This window comes from Myotis daubentonii, chromosome 8, assembly GCF_963259705.1.
Source record: "Myotis daubentonii chromosome 8, mMyoDau2.1, whole genome shotgun sequence".
NCBI classification, from domain to species: domain Eukaryota; kingdom Metazoa; phylum Chordata; class Mammalia; order Chiroptera; family Vespertilionidae; genus Myotis; species Myotis daubentonii.
In genome coordinates, this window is record NC_081847.1 from 68,195,308 (window position 1) to 68,210,081 (window position 14,774).

At 49.4% G+C, this 14,774-nt stretch overlaps 1 protein-coding gene across 3 annotated transcripts in view; it reads left to right on the forward strand.

The window, feature by feature from the left end:
- Positions 1-14,774, forward strand: part of PREX1 (phosphatidylinositol-3,4,5-trisphosphate dependent Rac exchange factor 1) — a 176,963-nt gene that overhangs the window by 82,281 nt on the left and 79,908 nt on the right. For all 3 annotated transcript variants that reach the window (XM_059706826.1, XM_059706824.1, XM_059706825.1), the window contains exon 4: positions 9,255-9,359. In XM_059706826.1, coding sequence (XP_059562809.1) covers positions 9,255-9,359 — 105 coding nt within the window. The remainder of the gene's footprint in view (positions 1-9,254; positions 9,360-14,774) is intronic.

The window sequence follows — 14,774 nt, forward strand, 5'->3', positions numbered from 1 at the left end:
TTCCGGCCCTCCGGTCCAGTTTAAGAACCCATTGTGGCCCTCGAGTCAAAAAGTTTGCCCACCCCTGGGTTAGAGTGTCGGTTAGAGCACTAAAGGGTCTCCAGTTCATTTCCGGTTAAGGGCATATACCTGGGTTGCAGGTTCAATCCCTGGCTCCGGTTGGGGCATGTGTAGGAAGCAACCAATCAGTGCACCTCTTGAACATCAATGTTTCTCTCTCTCTTTCCCCTTCCTTCTTTCCCTCCCTTCCCCTTCACCTCCCTCCCTCCCTTCCACTCTCTCTCTAAAAAAAAATTAATGGAAAAAATATCTTCGGTTGAGGATTAACAAAAAAATGTTGGAGGATATCTTTCTATTCATTTAATCACCATTCCTTAGTGTTTGAAACAGAATAAACACGAGAACAAGGTAGGGCGCAGGGGAGATGGGCGCTAGTGGAGGGTGCTGAGCAGAGCAAAGACGTGATCTGCTTTGGGTGTAGAGGGCTCTGTGGCTGCTGCGAGGGGGAGTGGGCTGTGGAGGTGCAGGGAGAACAGGAAGAGGTCACTGTGCCGTCTGAGATGATGGTGCCTGGACAGGGTGGTAGATGGGAGATGGTGAGAAGGGGTGAGTAGGAGTGGATGAATGAGTTAATGTGAGTGACGCACTTAGATCCAGGCAGGCACTGAGCTGATGCTGCATGAGTGTCAGCCGGGGGCGTTATTCCAGCTGGGGCACCAGGGAAGGCTTTCAGGAGGAGGTGGCATTCTTGGGGCTGGCCATGAAGTGATGACATCTAAGGGTGGAATAGTCCATACTTTAGCCAACGTGGGGGAAGAGGTCCTCAAGGTGCATTATCTGTTTGCCAATAACCCCAGGCCACCCAGGTCCCCTGACTTTGGTGCTGGAGCCTCAGAGGTGTGGTGAACAAGTTTCACTATTCACCACTGAGGGTCTCTGTATCCTGAGTGTCCACTTGAGCTCTCCCCACTCTCTCTATAGGATTCCTAACTTGTTCAGAGATGCAGGGGACAGACAGATGGAGGAGAGGGTGGGGAGTTTACTGCCCGGGAGGCAACCTCTTCTCCATACCTTCTCCTTGTGCACTGCCCAGACCCTCCTCATGTAGCCTCATCAGATTGGGCATTGACGGGGACAGTGCTTCCCATCAGAATCCTGGTGCACCGATGGTGAAGTTCAAGTCTGTGTGGTCATTGTGGGCCAGGACCTTCCCTGAATCTTGAGAACCCATCGCACCTCCTGCCTGGTCCCTTGAGATCGAGTTTTTTTAGAGGTCGGTGCCTGACCTTGCCTCCTGGCTCTGCTGCTTCCCAGCTCTGTGATGCTGGGAGAATGACCTCACCTGGCCGTGCCTCAGTTTCCTCATCTGTAAGGCGGAGGTAGTGAAACCCACCTTGTAGGGTGGTTGAGAGAATTAATGAAAGTAGCAGCACCTGGCATATTAACCAGTGCTCAGCGTATGTTTGCTTATTTGCACTATGTACATATTTGCTCATGGAACCCAGCACTCTGGCATCTCCCAGCGTTGTCTGGGGCACTTGGTGATTTATTAGACTCTGCCAGGCCCTGCCAGTTCCTGGGACCTCACTCTCGCCACTGCAGTCATACTGGCTTCCTCACTCTTCTGGGACACAGGGAGCCCGCGCCTGTTGAGTGTGTTGTTCCCTCTGCCTGGGCCGGTTCCCTCAGGCGTCCCTGCGACTTTGTCCCTTCCTGACTTGAAATCTTCACGGAAATGCCCTCTTCTCTGTGAGCTCTTTCATGCCCACTCTGTTCAGAATTGTCACGCTCCTTCCAGGCCCCCCCTCCCCCTTATTCTTGTCAGTGGTCCTTATCACCCTCTGATACATTGGATATTTTGCTGCTTTTTGTTCCTTGTCTGTTCCCCCTGGAATATCCGCAACACGAGGGTAGGGACTTTGTCATGTCCACGGCTCTGTCCTCGCATCAAGAATAGCAGGGGACAGACAGCTTACTCAACAGGCAAGCAACCTGAGAGAAAGGTTAAATCCAAGGTCATGCCTATATAGGTGGAAGAAGTGGGATCTGAACCCTCCTAATGGCAAAGCCAGACTTCATTGATTCATACTAGTACACCGTTTTTAATTTCTGCTATATCAGGGTACCCTTCATATTATTATTTGTTTTATCATTTAAGAAATAGATTTACTTGAAAAAAACCCCCACCTTAAATAGACATTTAAAAAGGGAAATTTGCATCATCATTGGAAATGGAAAATGATTGCTAAAAATAGAAGGTAACCTTAAAAAGGAATGCAATAGAAACCAAACTGAGTTACCGCATTCTGTCTAGAAACTCCCCCACCTGGGGTTCTGAGCCTGAGGCCTGCCCGGTTAGATCAAAGGGAAGATAAACCCTGTTGGATGGTGTTTGAGTCATATCACACCAAGCTGAGATAACTGGAACAATTGAAAAAGGAGTCAGCTTTCTCCGGTGTGATTCAGTGTTTTTAAGTTAGAACCATCATTTTAATTGGAAATGTCACCCCCGCTTCCCCCTGCCCTCATGGAGGAGCACGCTGACTACTTTTCCTAAGCAGCCGCTGCTGTGGGCTGGGCTTCTGGAAGCTGGAGATTTGCGCACAGGTGGTTGGAAGCAGCTGAAAAGGAGGTTGCGCACTCCCCACCGGGAGGAACTCTGCTTCAGGTCTCCTGGAATTGCAGCAATGGGGTGGGCCTTTGCACCCCGCGGTGCCCAGTCCCTGGACATGGGCTGTCCCAGGAGTGTGTGTAAAGCCTCAGGCCCATGGGTGCCTCTTCCTGATGGGGCCCACGTGGCCCACCACAGTGTCCACCACAACCCCAGGGCAGTGTCTCCAGGCCAGCCTCATATCCAGGCTTGTTCACTCCCTGCTGAGGCGGCATCCGGTGCTGAGGTTGTAGTTGGGCACAGCTCTGTGGACAGGCTCCAGGAGAGGGAGGGCAGCACTAGATCCAGCAAGGGTCCTGGCTGACACATCAGCCCACTGGTGGGCACCACCCCCTCTGTGGACAGTGGGAGAATCCCTCACCCCCTCACCCTCGACTCAACCACTGCTACTGACGTGATCACAGACTAGACCTGAATGAACGTTCTCTTGGTGCGGGGCCCTGTTCTTAGTGCTTTGTGGATATGAATTTATGAAAACTCCCTAACCACTTTAAACAGTGGGTACTGTTATTATACCCACTTTACAGGTGAGGAAACTGAGGCCCAAAGAGGTTAAGTCATTGTGCAACCTTACACAGCCAGGAAGTGGGGCCAGGATTGGAGTCCGTGTAGTTTGACTCCAGGATTTGTGTTTTTTCACCATCTTACGTGATAAAGTCTCCTGAATCCGTACTATGCACCTATTGTGCCAGGCACGGTACTAGGCCCTGAGGATGCTGCCCTGAATAAGACAGATCTTGCTCCCTGCTGCTATGAGGCTCACAGTGTAGCGAGACAGAGGGTGAGGGAGTTAACAGAGGCGTCATTTCAGATGGTGACGTGGGCTGTGAAGATGATAAATGCAGGTGTGAGAATGAGTGACTTTACTCAAGGTTGACATTGGGAGGTTGGGGACTGGTGGCTGGATTTAGCAAGCTAAAACATCCAGGGCTGCTGAGTAAATGTGGATTTCAGGTGAATGACAAATCAATTTTTCGTATGTCTCATGCAGTATTTGTGACATACTTAAAAGTTAGTTACTCATCTGAAATACTGAAATGAGAACTCAACTGGGTGCCCTATGATTTATCTGGGAACCCTGGTCAGGGTGGGCCTCTGTGAGGTGGTGAGATGGGATGATCTGGGGAAGGGCAGGGTCCTTGGGCTGGGAGCAGGGAGACAATGGTGGATGGAGCAGAGGAGCGATGGAGGAGTCTGGGATGTCATGGGGGCCAGCGCCTGCGGGAATTTTATTCAGAGTTTTTACAGGGAAGTAGTGTGGTCTGAGTTACAGTTGAGCCTCCTCTCCCTGCAGCTGTGTGGATAGGGTGGGGAGTCCCTTGCAAAAGTGAGACTGGGATCTCATGCTCCCCTCCCCACTGCAGGAGATGTCCCATAGCTCACTCCTTCCTTGTGCTGAGTCCCAGTCATTCAGGGTGTGAAGTGAGGGGCTCAGAGCAGAGGGTCTCCCTGGAGCCAGTGTCAGCCCCCAGGTACTGAGGACGGCAACCACCACCTCTGACAGTCCTTGAGTCCTCTCTGGGGGCGTGGACCCTCTTCCCAAGTTGTCAGCTGACAGCTGGCCCCTTCTCCTCCTTCACAGCCCAAATCCACAGCCATGTGTTCCCTACCCACCACATCTGTGTGTGCACAACTGTTTGTTTCTTCCTGGAAAAACAATCAAAGCCTCTGTGGGGGCCCTGGGAGGAAATTGAACACTTGGGCTCTTAGCTGTCAAAAGCAGCATTTCCAGATTTGCAGGGTCTCCGGCCCCGAGACACAGCTGGGTTTGGGCTCAATGAAAGGACACGGGAGTGGTGGACCTGGGGTTGGTTCTGAAGAGGGGTGTTGTCATTTCCGAAATTCAACTTCTCCAAGCCTCAAGCCTTGGTCCCTTCAGCCCTTTTCACGGGCTGAAGGAGAGGATGACATTGCAGAGTGTCAGAGAAGGGGCTCAGGGGACCAGGAATGACACAGCTGTGGTGATCTTATCACTTACTCCCTCTCCTGCATCTGTGGCAGACATCGCTAATCAATCAGGACACTCTACCTCAGTGCTCCCTGGTGCACCAGTGTTCTTCTCACTGGTGTTCCAGCCAGCAGTACCTATTAGTTGCTGTTGGCATGTGACAATAAACAGATTTGTCTCTGCTTTCCAGCCCAACCCCTTCACGTACTGATGGAGGTGGACAGGGAGACCCTGGCACTCACTAGGCTTGGGCCCATTCTGTCATTTTCTTGCCCTTTTCAGAGTGTGCCTGTATCAGCACTGTATTTACTGCAAGTGACAAAAGTAAGAACTCAGGTAGGCGTCAACACAAAAAGACTGCGTGGCTCATATAAATGAAATGTTCAGGAGTGTGCGGGCTTCAGGCATAGCTGGATCCAGGACCCACCTCTGATGTTTGAAGGACTTGGTCTGTCTCTAGGCTCTGCTTTCCTCCGTATTGGCTTCATTCTTGAGGGGTAGGGGGGAGGGGAGTGGATGCCTCACAGGGTGGCAGAGGTGCCCTCAGTGTTTCAGGCTGGCACTGACAGCTCAGCAGCAACAGCTCAAAGACAGCCTCTGTTCACATTGATTCTAGCATAAGTCCTTGAGGGCTGGCATTGGCCCAGCTTTGCTTGGCTTGGCCTGAGTGACATGCTCGCCTGTGGTGCCTGGGAGTGGAGTGGGGTCAGTGGGCTCCGAGTGTAGAGGAGGTTCCTCAGGGGAAGAATTGGGGGCTGTGACCAGAACAGAATGGATGCTGGGTGAGTAAAACAACAGATGTTCCAACGAAGAGCCGGGGCAGTGGTTGTGGTGGGCCCAGGTCTTCTGGAAGGAGCCTGGGGCTGGTTTGAGGGCTGTCAGGCCGCTCTCAGTTCCTCCTTCTGCTTTCTTGCTTTTATTCATCAAATAGTCATGATGCCTGCACTCTGCTGGGGACTTCAGTCCCCACTGGCACCACAGCAGTGACCTCGGCAAGCCCTGCCCCCATGGAGCTCACATTGCAGGGAGTGGATGGGGGAGGTGGGCAGTGCCTGAATGAGGAGTAAGACTCCGGGCTGGAGGCCCACCATAATTCTTAAAGTCTGCCTGGTGCCTTCCCCTGCTGGCCTTCTCCAGACCTACGAGTCGACTCAGCTCCCTCTGTCTTCACTCTGCTTGTGTCTTTTTTTTTTTTTTTTTTTGCCATCAAACCTACCTATCTGCTGCTCCACTCTGTCATAGACGGACTCACCAATGCAATAATGAATTTGCTGACACCATAACGATGGTAATAGTAGCCACAGCATCAATAACAGCAATAACAATGGCTAACATGTAACGAGCACTTACTAGGCACGATTTTAAGCCCTTGCTATGAATTCACCTGATAATTCTTACAACAACCTCATGACGGGGAGGTCATTATTGTCTATAATTTATAGACAGGAACACAGAGGCTCTGAAACATTACGTGCCTTGTCCAAGGCCACAGACTCAGGCTGCGAACCTGGGTGGTCTGGCTGTAAAACCTGCACTTAACAACGTGCAAGGTTGATGTTGGTAGTGATCATGGGGGCTCCCAGTATCTTACCTCTGAGCAATACTAAAAGTAGGGTCTGCAGACCCAGGAAAGCCCTGGCCCTTGGCTGCAGAGCAGTTTTTTTCCCTAAAGCTCCTTACATAGGGTTGGGATCTCCTGCTCTCATGCATGTGTCTGCATTCAGGGCCCAGCCCTTCCTGCAAAGCCCTACAGGCCCCAGACACAGGCCGATTCCTGTCACCTACAACAAGCAAAGTCCTCTCCCTCTTCTCTGCAGCCGCCTCACCATGGCCTGTCTGCAGCCGAGGCCCTGGTTCCAGATGTGTCTGGCAGCCTCCCTCCCATCTTTTTATTTGTGCCTGAGTGAACTCCTGCAGTCCAGACTTTTTTTATCCATCCCCACTGTCCTTGATTGGAGACAAGTGGAATTAGAATGAAGGTCTGCTTGGGTAGTGTGGGGGTGCTGGGGTCCCCTCTTCTCCCTTCCTGCCCTTGTGCGTATGAGTGTGTCAGGGTCTGGGTGGGTTGCAGACACAGGGTGAGGCGTTGTAGTTGGTGACTCAGTGCGTGTTTCTCTGTGCTCACTGTATTGGTGGTGCTGTTTGGAGCATGTAGCTTGTGTATTATGATGCTTCAGATCGTTTGGTGGTTCTGTGGAGTTGGTGTGAGGGTTGTTTGTCCCTGACGTGTGTTCATTTTGGATAATTGTTCGTTTTGGCATTTCCTCCTATTAATTCACTTTTATTGATTGAGTTTGTGTTTGTGGCTAGTACTTTTAGAGTGTTTTTGAAATGTTGTAAGTGTTCATTATATACCAGACTCGTTCTCCTTGTTTTACATACACTGTTATTTAATTTTCCAATAGCCCAGGTAGTGGGGGTAGGGGTGGGGTGTCTGTTATTATGTTCATTTTACAGATGAGGGAATTGAGGCATAAGTAGGTGAAGCAGCTGCCCCAAGGTCACCCACTACTTAGGAAGCTTGGAGCTGGGTTTCTAACCCAGATGGTCTGGTTCTATAGTTACTGTGCACTTCATTATGCTGCAGTGCCCCTTGGAGCTTTGTCCGTGGATCTGTGGCTCAAGATTTGTACCCATAGTTTTTACTTCCCATCCCCATCCCCATCCCCATCCCCATCCCCATCCCCATCCCAATCCCCATCCCCATCCCCATCCCCATCCGCATCCCCATCCCCATCCCCATCCCCATCCCCATCCCTATCCCATGCTGTGTGACCTTGAGCTGGAAGTTGGCATGGATATTAAGAGAGAGAGAATCCTGGTTCTGCCCCTTCACTAGGTGGGGTGGGTATAATACAGTAATCGTCATGCCAGGTTATTGTGAGGGTTTAATGAGGTTACCCTCATTCATGTCCGACATGCTCAGCCACACTCGTGCTGGCCATCAGCTCTGGTTGTGAGCACTTTGCTGCTCAGGCCGTCGGCTCAGATGGTGCACACAGAGCCCCCGGGGTGCACTGGGTGTGTTGGGGCAGCTGATTGATTCTGAAACCCATTCTCTCTCCTCTTTGGTTTCCTCTTTCCTGCAGCCACCCATCAGCAGGATGACTGGGGGGTTGTTTAGAGACATGATGAGCTGCTTGTTTTGCAGAACCACCCCTTCCTTCCTTTGCAGCTTGGGGTCTTCTGCCCATCCCCCAGCCCACAGTGGAGGCCCTTCACCCTCCCTGCCCAGTGGCCTTACCCAGGACATCCTTGTTGGGGTTTGGCCAGTTGGGAGGCAGTGTTCTGTGAGATTTTTGGAACCTAGAATGCTTGGTAGAGAGCTTCCTGCTAAGAAGGCTCCAGTCCTTTCAACTTCCGGAAGCCTTGACTGATGGTTACAGATCTGATGACCCACGGGTGACCTCTAGGCTGGAAAGAGTCCAACTTTGGATTTAGGGGCATCTGGAGGTCAATAGAACTATCCCCCTGTCTCAGGAATGCCACTGCTGTGTGGCAGTGACCAGAGATCTACTTGTTCCCTCAAATTCTGGAGCCAGTCTTGACTCTTCTAGTTCATATATACAGGGCGTAGCACATAGTAGGTGTGCAGAGTTATTCAATTAGCAAGTATTCATTGAGGGCCTACTGTGTGCCAAGTATTCATTGAGGGCCTACTGTGTGCCAAGTATTCATTAAGGGCCTACTCTGTGCCAAGAATTCATTGAGGGCCTACTGTGTGCCAGGATCTGAGGATACTTCATTGAACAAGACAGACATATTCACTGCCTTCAAGAAACTGACTGCCAAGTGGGAAGACAACAGATAAACAAATAATCTGGATAATCCAGATTGTGAGAGCCCTATAAAGAAAATGACAGGTGTGTCGGTGATAGAAAATGCCAGAGTGGCTTCTTTAGTTAGGGTAGCCCAGGTGTCATTTGAGGAGGTGGGAGTCCGGAATGGTGGGAAGTAGCCAGGCCTCCAGGTAGAGTGTTCCAGGTAGAGAGAATGGCAAGTGCAAAGGCCCCGATGTAGAAAGGCATGGCAGGTTTAAGGAGTAGCTAGAGGGCCAGCGGAGTGAGGTCACAGGTAGGCAGGGTCACTTATCTGATCCTTGAAGGTCTTAATAAAGTGTTGTATTTCATTCCTAGTGTAATAGACCACCATTGGTGTGACACAGTCTGACATTTGTTTTAATCGTAAAATTGCACATTTATTGAGCCCTTACTCCATGGTGAACCCTCACATTTTTAATTCCTTTAACCTTCATGACAACCCCATGAGTTAGGGACTATTATTCATTCCACCTTACAGGTGAGGAAACCAAGGCATGGAGAGGTCAGGTAACTTGCTCAAGTTCACAGCTGGAACTTCAGAGCCAGGTTCAAGCCCAGCCCACCTGGCTTGAGTCTGTACACTTGCCCCTGGGCCATGCTGCTGCCTGCAAGGTTACTCAGGCTATGGGTGCAGAACTGGCGCAAAAGTAGAGGCTGAGAGACCTGCCGCAAGTGGGAGCCTGTGTACCTGACATCCCGCCGGCTCTGTAGGCTCTCAGGGTCTGCTCCTCCCGGCCCACAGGCCTAGTCGGCAGCACACTTCAGAGGTCTCTGCCTGCCATGACCTGTCTCAGGCTCTGTCCTTGTCTTGCAGAAGGACAAGTTCTGCGTGTACGAGGAATATTGCAGCAACCACGAGAAGGCCCTGCGGCTGCTTGTGGAACTGAACAAGATCCCCACCGTGCGTGCCTTCCTCTTGGTAAGTGACCCGTCACCCCTGCCCCCTCTTCTGTTCGCTTCAGCCTTGTGCATCGTAGGCTAAAGAGAACTTCATGCTGCCACCTCCATGCTGCCCGATCCCTTCCTCCGCCAGAGTAATCTGTCTAAAGCAGCGATCGCCAAACACTTTCGGTAAAGGGCCAGAGAATGCATACTTTTGCCTTTGTGTATCATACAGCCCCCATATAGCACAAAAGCAGCCATAAATAAAATGTAAAGAAATGGTCATGGCTATGTGCCAATAAAACTTTATTTACACAAATAGGCAGAGGGCTGGATTTGGCCGTAGGGCCAAGTTTGCCAATTCCTAGTCTAAAGCAGTGATTCTAATGAGAGTGGTTCCAGAGGTAGTGATGACTATATTATTTGGGTTATTTAATTACAAGCGAAAGAAATCCAGTTAAAATTGGCTTAAAAAAAAAAAGGATTTACTGGTTCATTTTCCTGGGAAGATTAAGACCTGAGAGGGCTTTAGGCACAGCAGCATCTGGGTGTTCAAATGATGTCATTAGGAATGTGTCTCTGGACTCTGCTTTTCTCTGCCTTGGCTCCATTCCCAGGCAGCTCTCCTCAAGTGGTGTCAGCGTGGTCTTCAGCAACTCCACACGTATACCCACTCATAGCAGCGCAGCTCCAGGGTAAAGAAAATTCCTCTTTCCCAACAGTCAGGCCAAAACCCTGGGTCTGATGCTCACTGGCTTCGCTTGGCTATAGAGCTTATCCCTGAACCAGTTGCTGTAGATTAAGCATGTCAAACTCAAAGGCTAACCCGGGCCAAATAAACAAGGTTTAAGTGTATGTGGGCCGCAAAAAAACAAAAGCTTCAATTTTCATAGAAACATAGGTTTATTTTGATAGGGATATGCTGAATACAAAGGGCTGAAATAAATGAGTCATCGTTAACGTAAAATAATAGAGCATTTTAATAAAAATTAATATTTTTTTCTTGAATATTAACCTACCAGACACGGAATAACTGCACAAATTAATAAGCGTAATGCAAACAAACCTATTTTTCTTGTTCCCTGAAAGCAAAATACTTCCTGTTGCGCACACCAAACAAGTCAATACAAGACTAAGGATGTGGCAATCAGCTGCTAAAATATTCACTGCTAGTATTAGTGGAGAAAAACGGTGTGCCTGCGCGTAAGGCGCAGAAGAGAAACGAATGCAGCACGATTATAGTAATCAGTCATTAGTGAACGTTGTAGTTCGTTATTAATCATTATGTATAACAGGATATTGTAAAAATTAAGTTATGAAATTTTTATTAAAACGTTTCTTACCTACCGTTATATTGGCTGGGCCGCAAAAATATTCGTTGTGGGCCGCATGCAGCCCTTGGGTGCGAGTTTGCCAAGCTTGCTATAGATAGAGGGATTGGTTGGGGCTCTGATTGGTCCCTTCTGGAGCTGGAGGGCGGGGTCAACTCCCACATATCACAGGCCCTAAGAGTGTGGTGGATCCTTAAAGAACAGTTTCTACTTGTGGAAGTAAGTTGGGAATGGATGTTGATCAGGCAAAGCACTAGACATCCGTGCTGGCCTTCCCTACCACTGCAGAGAGCTTCCCTGGTGTGTAAAGTGGGTTCTCATTTGTGATCTCCTTGGAGCTTGACCAGCCACCGTTGTGTATGAGTTAAGATACATGTGTGCTTGGCGGCATTTCCAGACATCCCAAATAGCAGTGGTTTAAACAAGGTAAGCATTTATTTCTCTCCCATGTTAACATGATGTAGACAGTCTGGGGGTTCCAGTGTCAGGGGCCAAGGCCCTAGAGCAGTGATGGCGAACCTTTTGAGCTCGGCGTGTCAGCATTTTGAAAAACCCTAACTTAACTCTGGTGCCGTGTCACATATAGAAATTTTTTGATATTTGCCACCATAGTAAAACAAAGACTTACATTTTTTGATACTTGTTTTATATATTTAAATGCCATTTAACAAAGAAAAATCAGCCAAAAAAATGAGTTCGCGTGTCACCTCTGACACGCGTGTCATAGGTTTGCCATCACTGCCCTAGGGTGTGCCCTCATTAACGTGGTCTAAAAAGACCTCTTCCCTCTTCCACATTCAGGTAGTGGGATGCGGGATGGGTGGGAAGGAAGGACTGCCTTTCTCCTTGTAAGGGTACAACAGGTAGCCGCACACATCTCTTCCACTCACATTCCATTGGCCAATACTTGGTCACATGCCCACACCTTGCTGCAAGGGAGGCTGGGAAACGTAGGCTTTATTCTGGGCAGCCAGGTGCCTAGTTGAAAATCCTGTTGCTGTGGAAGGTTATGTTAGGGGACACCTCAAGCCTTTGCCAAAGGTGATTTTGATGACTTCAAAATATTACGCGACTTTTCAAGAGTACATATTTAGGAAACGATTGAGCTTCTTAGGGGTTTGAATCTCGGTCTTTCACCTCTAAATCCCCTACTCATTCAGTCCCAGCCCCCAAAACGGTTTTATCTCCTGACAACACATACAGAATCTAGCAAATAAAAGAACAACAATTAACTGACATGGCATAAGGAGTGTTAACCATGTGTCCAGAGAGCTAAGCTATATAATAACATTCTTGAATACTTTTCCGTAATGCAGCCTCCAACAAAGTATTTCCAGAATTTTGATTCAAAAATGTATGTTTCCTTCGCTTGTAAGTTCCTGTTGCTTGGCCCACTTCCAGTGAGCATCTGAGGAAGGGCAGGTTGGTTGACTGATTTCCACTTTTGTCGCAAGTGCCTCAAGCATTCGGGACTGATGCTTTTCATCATTGCTGGTAGCTGTGTCTTTACGTTTCTAGTTTTGCACTTACATTCATAAAAGAGTCTTGGTGAAAAGCAAAAACAAAGTCATATCTTGTAAGACCACACACATGACCGTGTTTCTGTGACTGACCTTTTGAGTTTCAGGCAGCACCCCTTAGCATGCTGGCTCAGAGCCCCACCTTCCAGGGATGCCCCCTTGGGCTCAGCTGTGTGTTGGGAAGCAGGAAGGTGTTTCTGGGGATGTGGGAAGGGAAGGGCCTCAATTTTTCTGTCCTTCCTTCCCCTCTCTCTTGCAGTCTTCCTAGTGGTCCAAACTGCCCCTTTCCTACCAGCAGCTGGGCTAGGCCAGCTTGGGAGGGGGGAGGACGTGTGGGGTGCCAGCACACATGCCATCTGTCTCCCTCTTTGCTGGCATCTCCCAGCTTTTGGCCACCTGCAGAAGTGCCATCTCATGTCTATCATGGGCTCGTAAGGCGTTGGGAACACACAGAATCTGGCTTTCCATTCACGATGTGCTGTGCTGTGCACTAGTTGAAAGATGGGGTGAGAACGTTGTCTTTCGGTGCCTCAGTTCCTTGTCGGTAAAGTGGGCATCATTCATTCATTCATTCATTCATGCAACAGCTTTTTATTGAGCACTTACTGTGTGGTAGGGATCATACTAAGTACGGGGATGCAACAATGACCAAGGCAAGAAAAGTCCCTACTGACGTGGAGTGGCTACTCAAGCAGGGGAGACCTGCATGTCATGTGGCATTAACTTCTCTGCAGGAAATAAAGTAAGTTAAGGGCGACAGGATGTTTTGGGGGATCAGGGTGGTGCCTGCTATTTTAGATTGGTCTTTGGAAAAGTGTCTTAGGTGACACTTCAGCAGAGACCTGGAGAAAGTATGAGAGAGGCAAGGGGTGTCTGGGGGAAAAGCTTTCCAGGTAGGGGAACTGCAAGTGCAAAAGTCCCGAGGTAGAAGTGTGTTTGAAGAAGAGCAAGAAGGTCAAGGTTGCTGGAATGGAGAGCGTAAGAGGAAGAGTGGAAGGAAGTAAGGCCAGATAATGAAGGAGCATTTAGACCATGGGAGGATCTGAGATTTTTACATAGCTTTTTTTATTGCAGTCTAGCATACATGCTGTGAATATACTCACAGCATGATGAATATTTACATATGTGTACTCCCATGAAACCACCTTAGAGGTTAAGATTTATCTATTATTTTTAAAATTCTTTATTGTTTAAAGTATTGCATGAGTCTCCTTCCCCCTCTCCCTGGCCGCTCCCACCCCCCCCCCCCCCGCGCACATGTCCTCACCCCCCTACTGTCTCTGTCCATTGGCTATGCTCATATGCATGCATATAAGTCTTTTGGTTGATTTCTTACCCTCTCACCCCCCACCTTCCCTCATAGGTTGGACAGTCTGTTTGATGCTTCTATGACTCTGTTTGATGCTTCTATGACTCTGGTTCTATTTTTGTTCATCAGTTTGTGTTGTTCATTATATTCCACCAACGAGTGAGACCAGGTGATATTTCGAGGTAAAGATGTAGAACATTCCCGTCACTGTAGAAGATTCCTTGTGCCCTTCCTCCGCCATGCCTCTCTGCATCCAGAGGTAACCGCTCTGCTGCTTTCTCTCACCAAACGTTCGTCGTGCCTGTTCTGGAATGTTTCACGAACGGCATCATGCAGGATGCTTTTGTGTCTGGCTTCCTTTGCTCAGCATAATGCCTGCGAGATCTGTCCATGTTGGAACGTGTGGCAGTTTAGAATATTCAGTTTTAGTCTGAGTGGGACGGGAAGCCCTTGGTGGTTATGAGCAAAGGAATGACTTGAACTGATTTGCATTTTGAAAGGTCTGCCTCCTGGCAGAGTGAGGCTGGAAGCAAAGGGCACAGGGGAACTGGTACAGGTGTCCCAGGCTGCCATTAACAATGACCACAAGCTGGGTGGCTTAAACGACAGAATTTATTCTTTCGCAGACTGGAGGCCAGAGGCTGAGATCCGGCCTCTGCTCCCTGCGAAGGCTCCAGGGGAGGGGCCTGCCTTTCCTCTGCCAGCTTCTGGGGGCCTCAGGGGCTCCTTGGCTTGTGGACATGTAACTCCAGTCTTTACCCCTGTCTTCATGTGGCCTCGTTTCCTTGTCCTCTCCTCCTCGTATAAGGACATGGGTCAGATGAGGTAGGGCCCACTCTAATCGAGTGTAACCTCCTCTTAATTTAACTAAGCATATCCATAATGACCCTATTTCAAAATTAGGACACATTCTGAGATTTGGGGTGGTGTGGCATTTTCGGGGACACTATTCACCCCACCACAGGGCTGCTGCAACAGTCCAGGCAGATGATGGTGGCAGGATGGGGCAATGGTGGTGCTGCCTGGGGTGGTTGGAGTCACAGGGAGTTGGAGGGTCCGGCTGACTGATCTGCAGGATGGTTGGTATCGGGGAGTAACTGAATGAGAGGCGTTAAAGATGGCTTCAGGGTTTGGGGCCCAACCACTGGAGGATAGAGTTGAAGTTTCCCGAGGTGGTAAGGGCTGGGTTAGGAGCAGGTGAGAGAGGACAATTTAAAAAGGCCATGTTGGAGACATCCAGGTGGGGCTTTGGGAGGGGAGGGGCCAGTCTGGAGATACAAGTCTGCACGTCA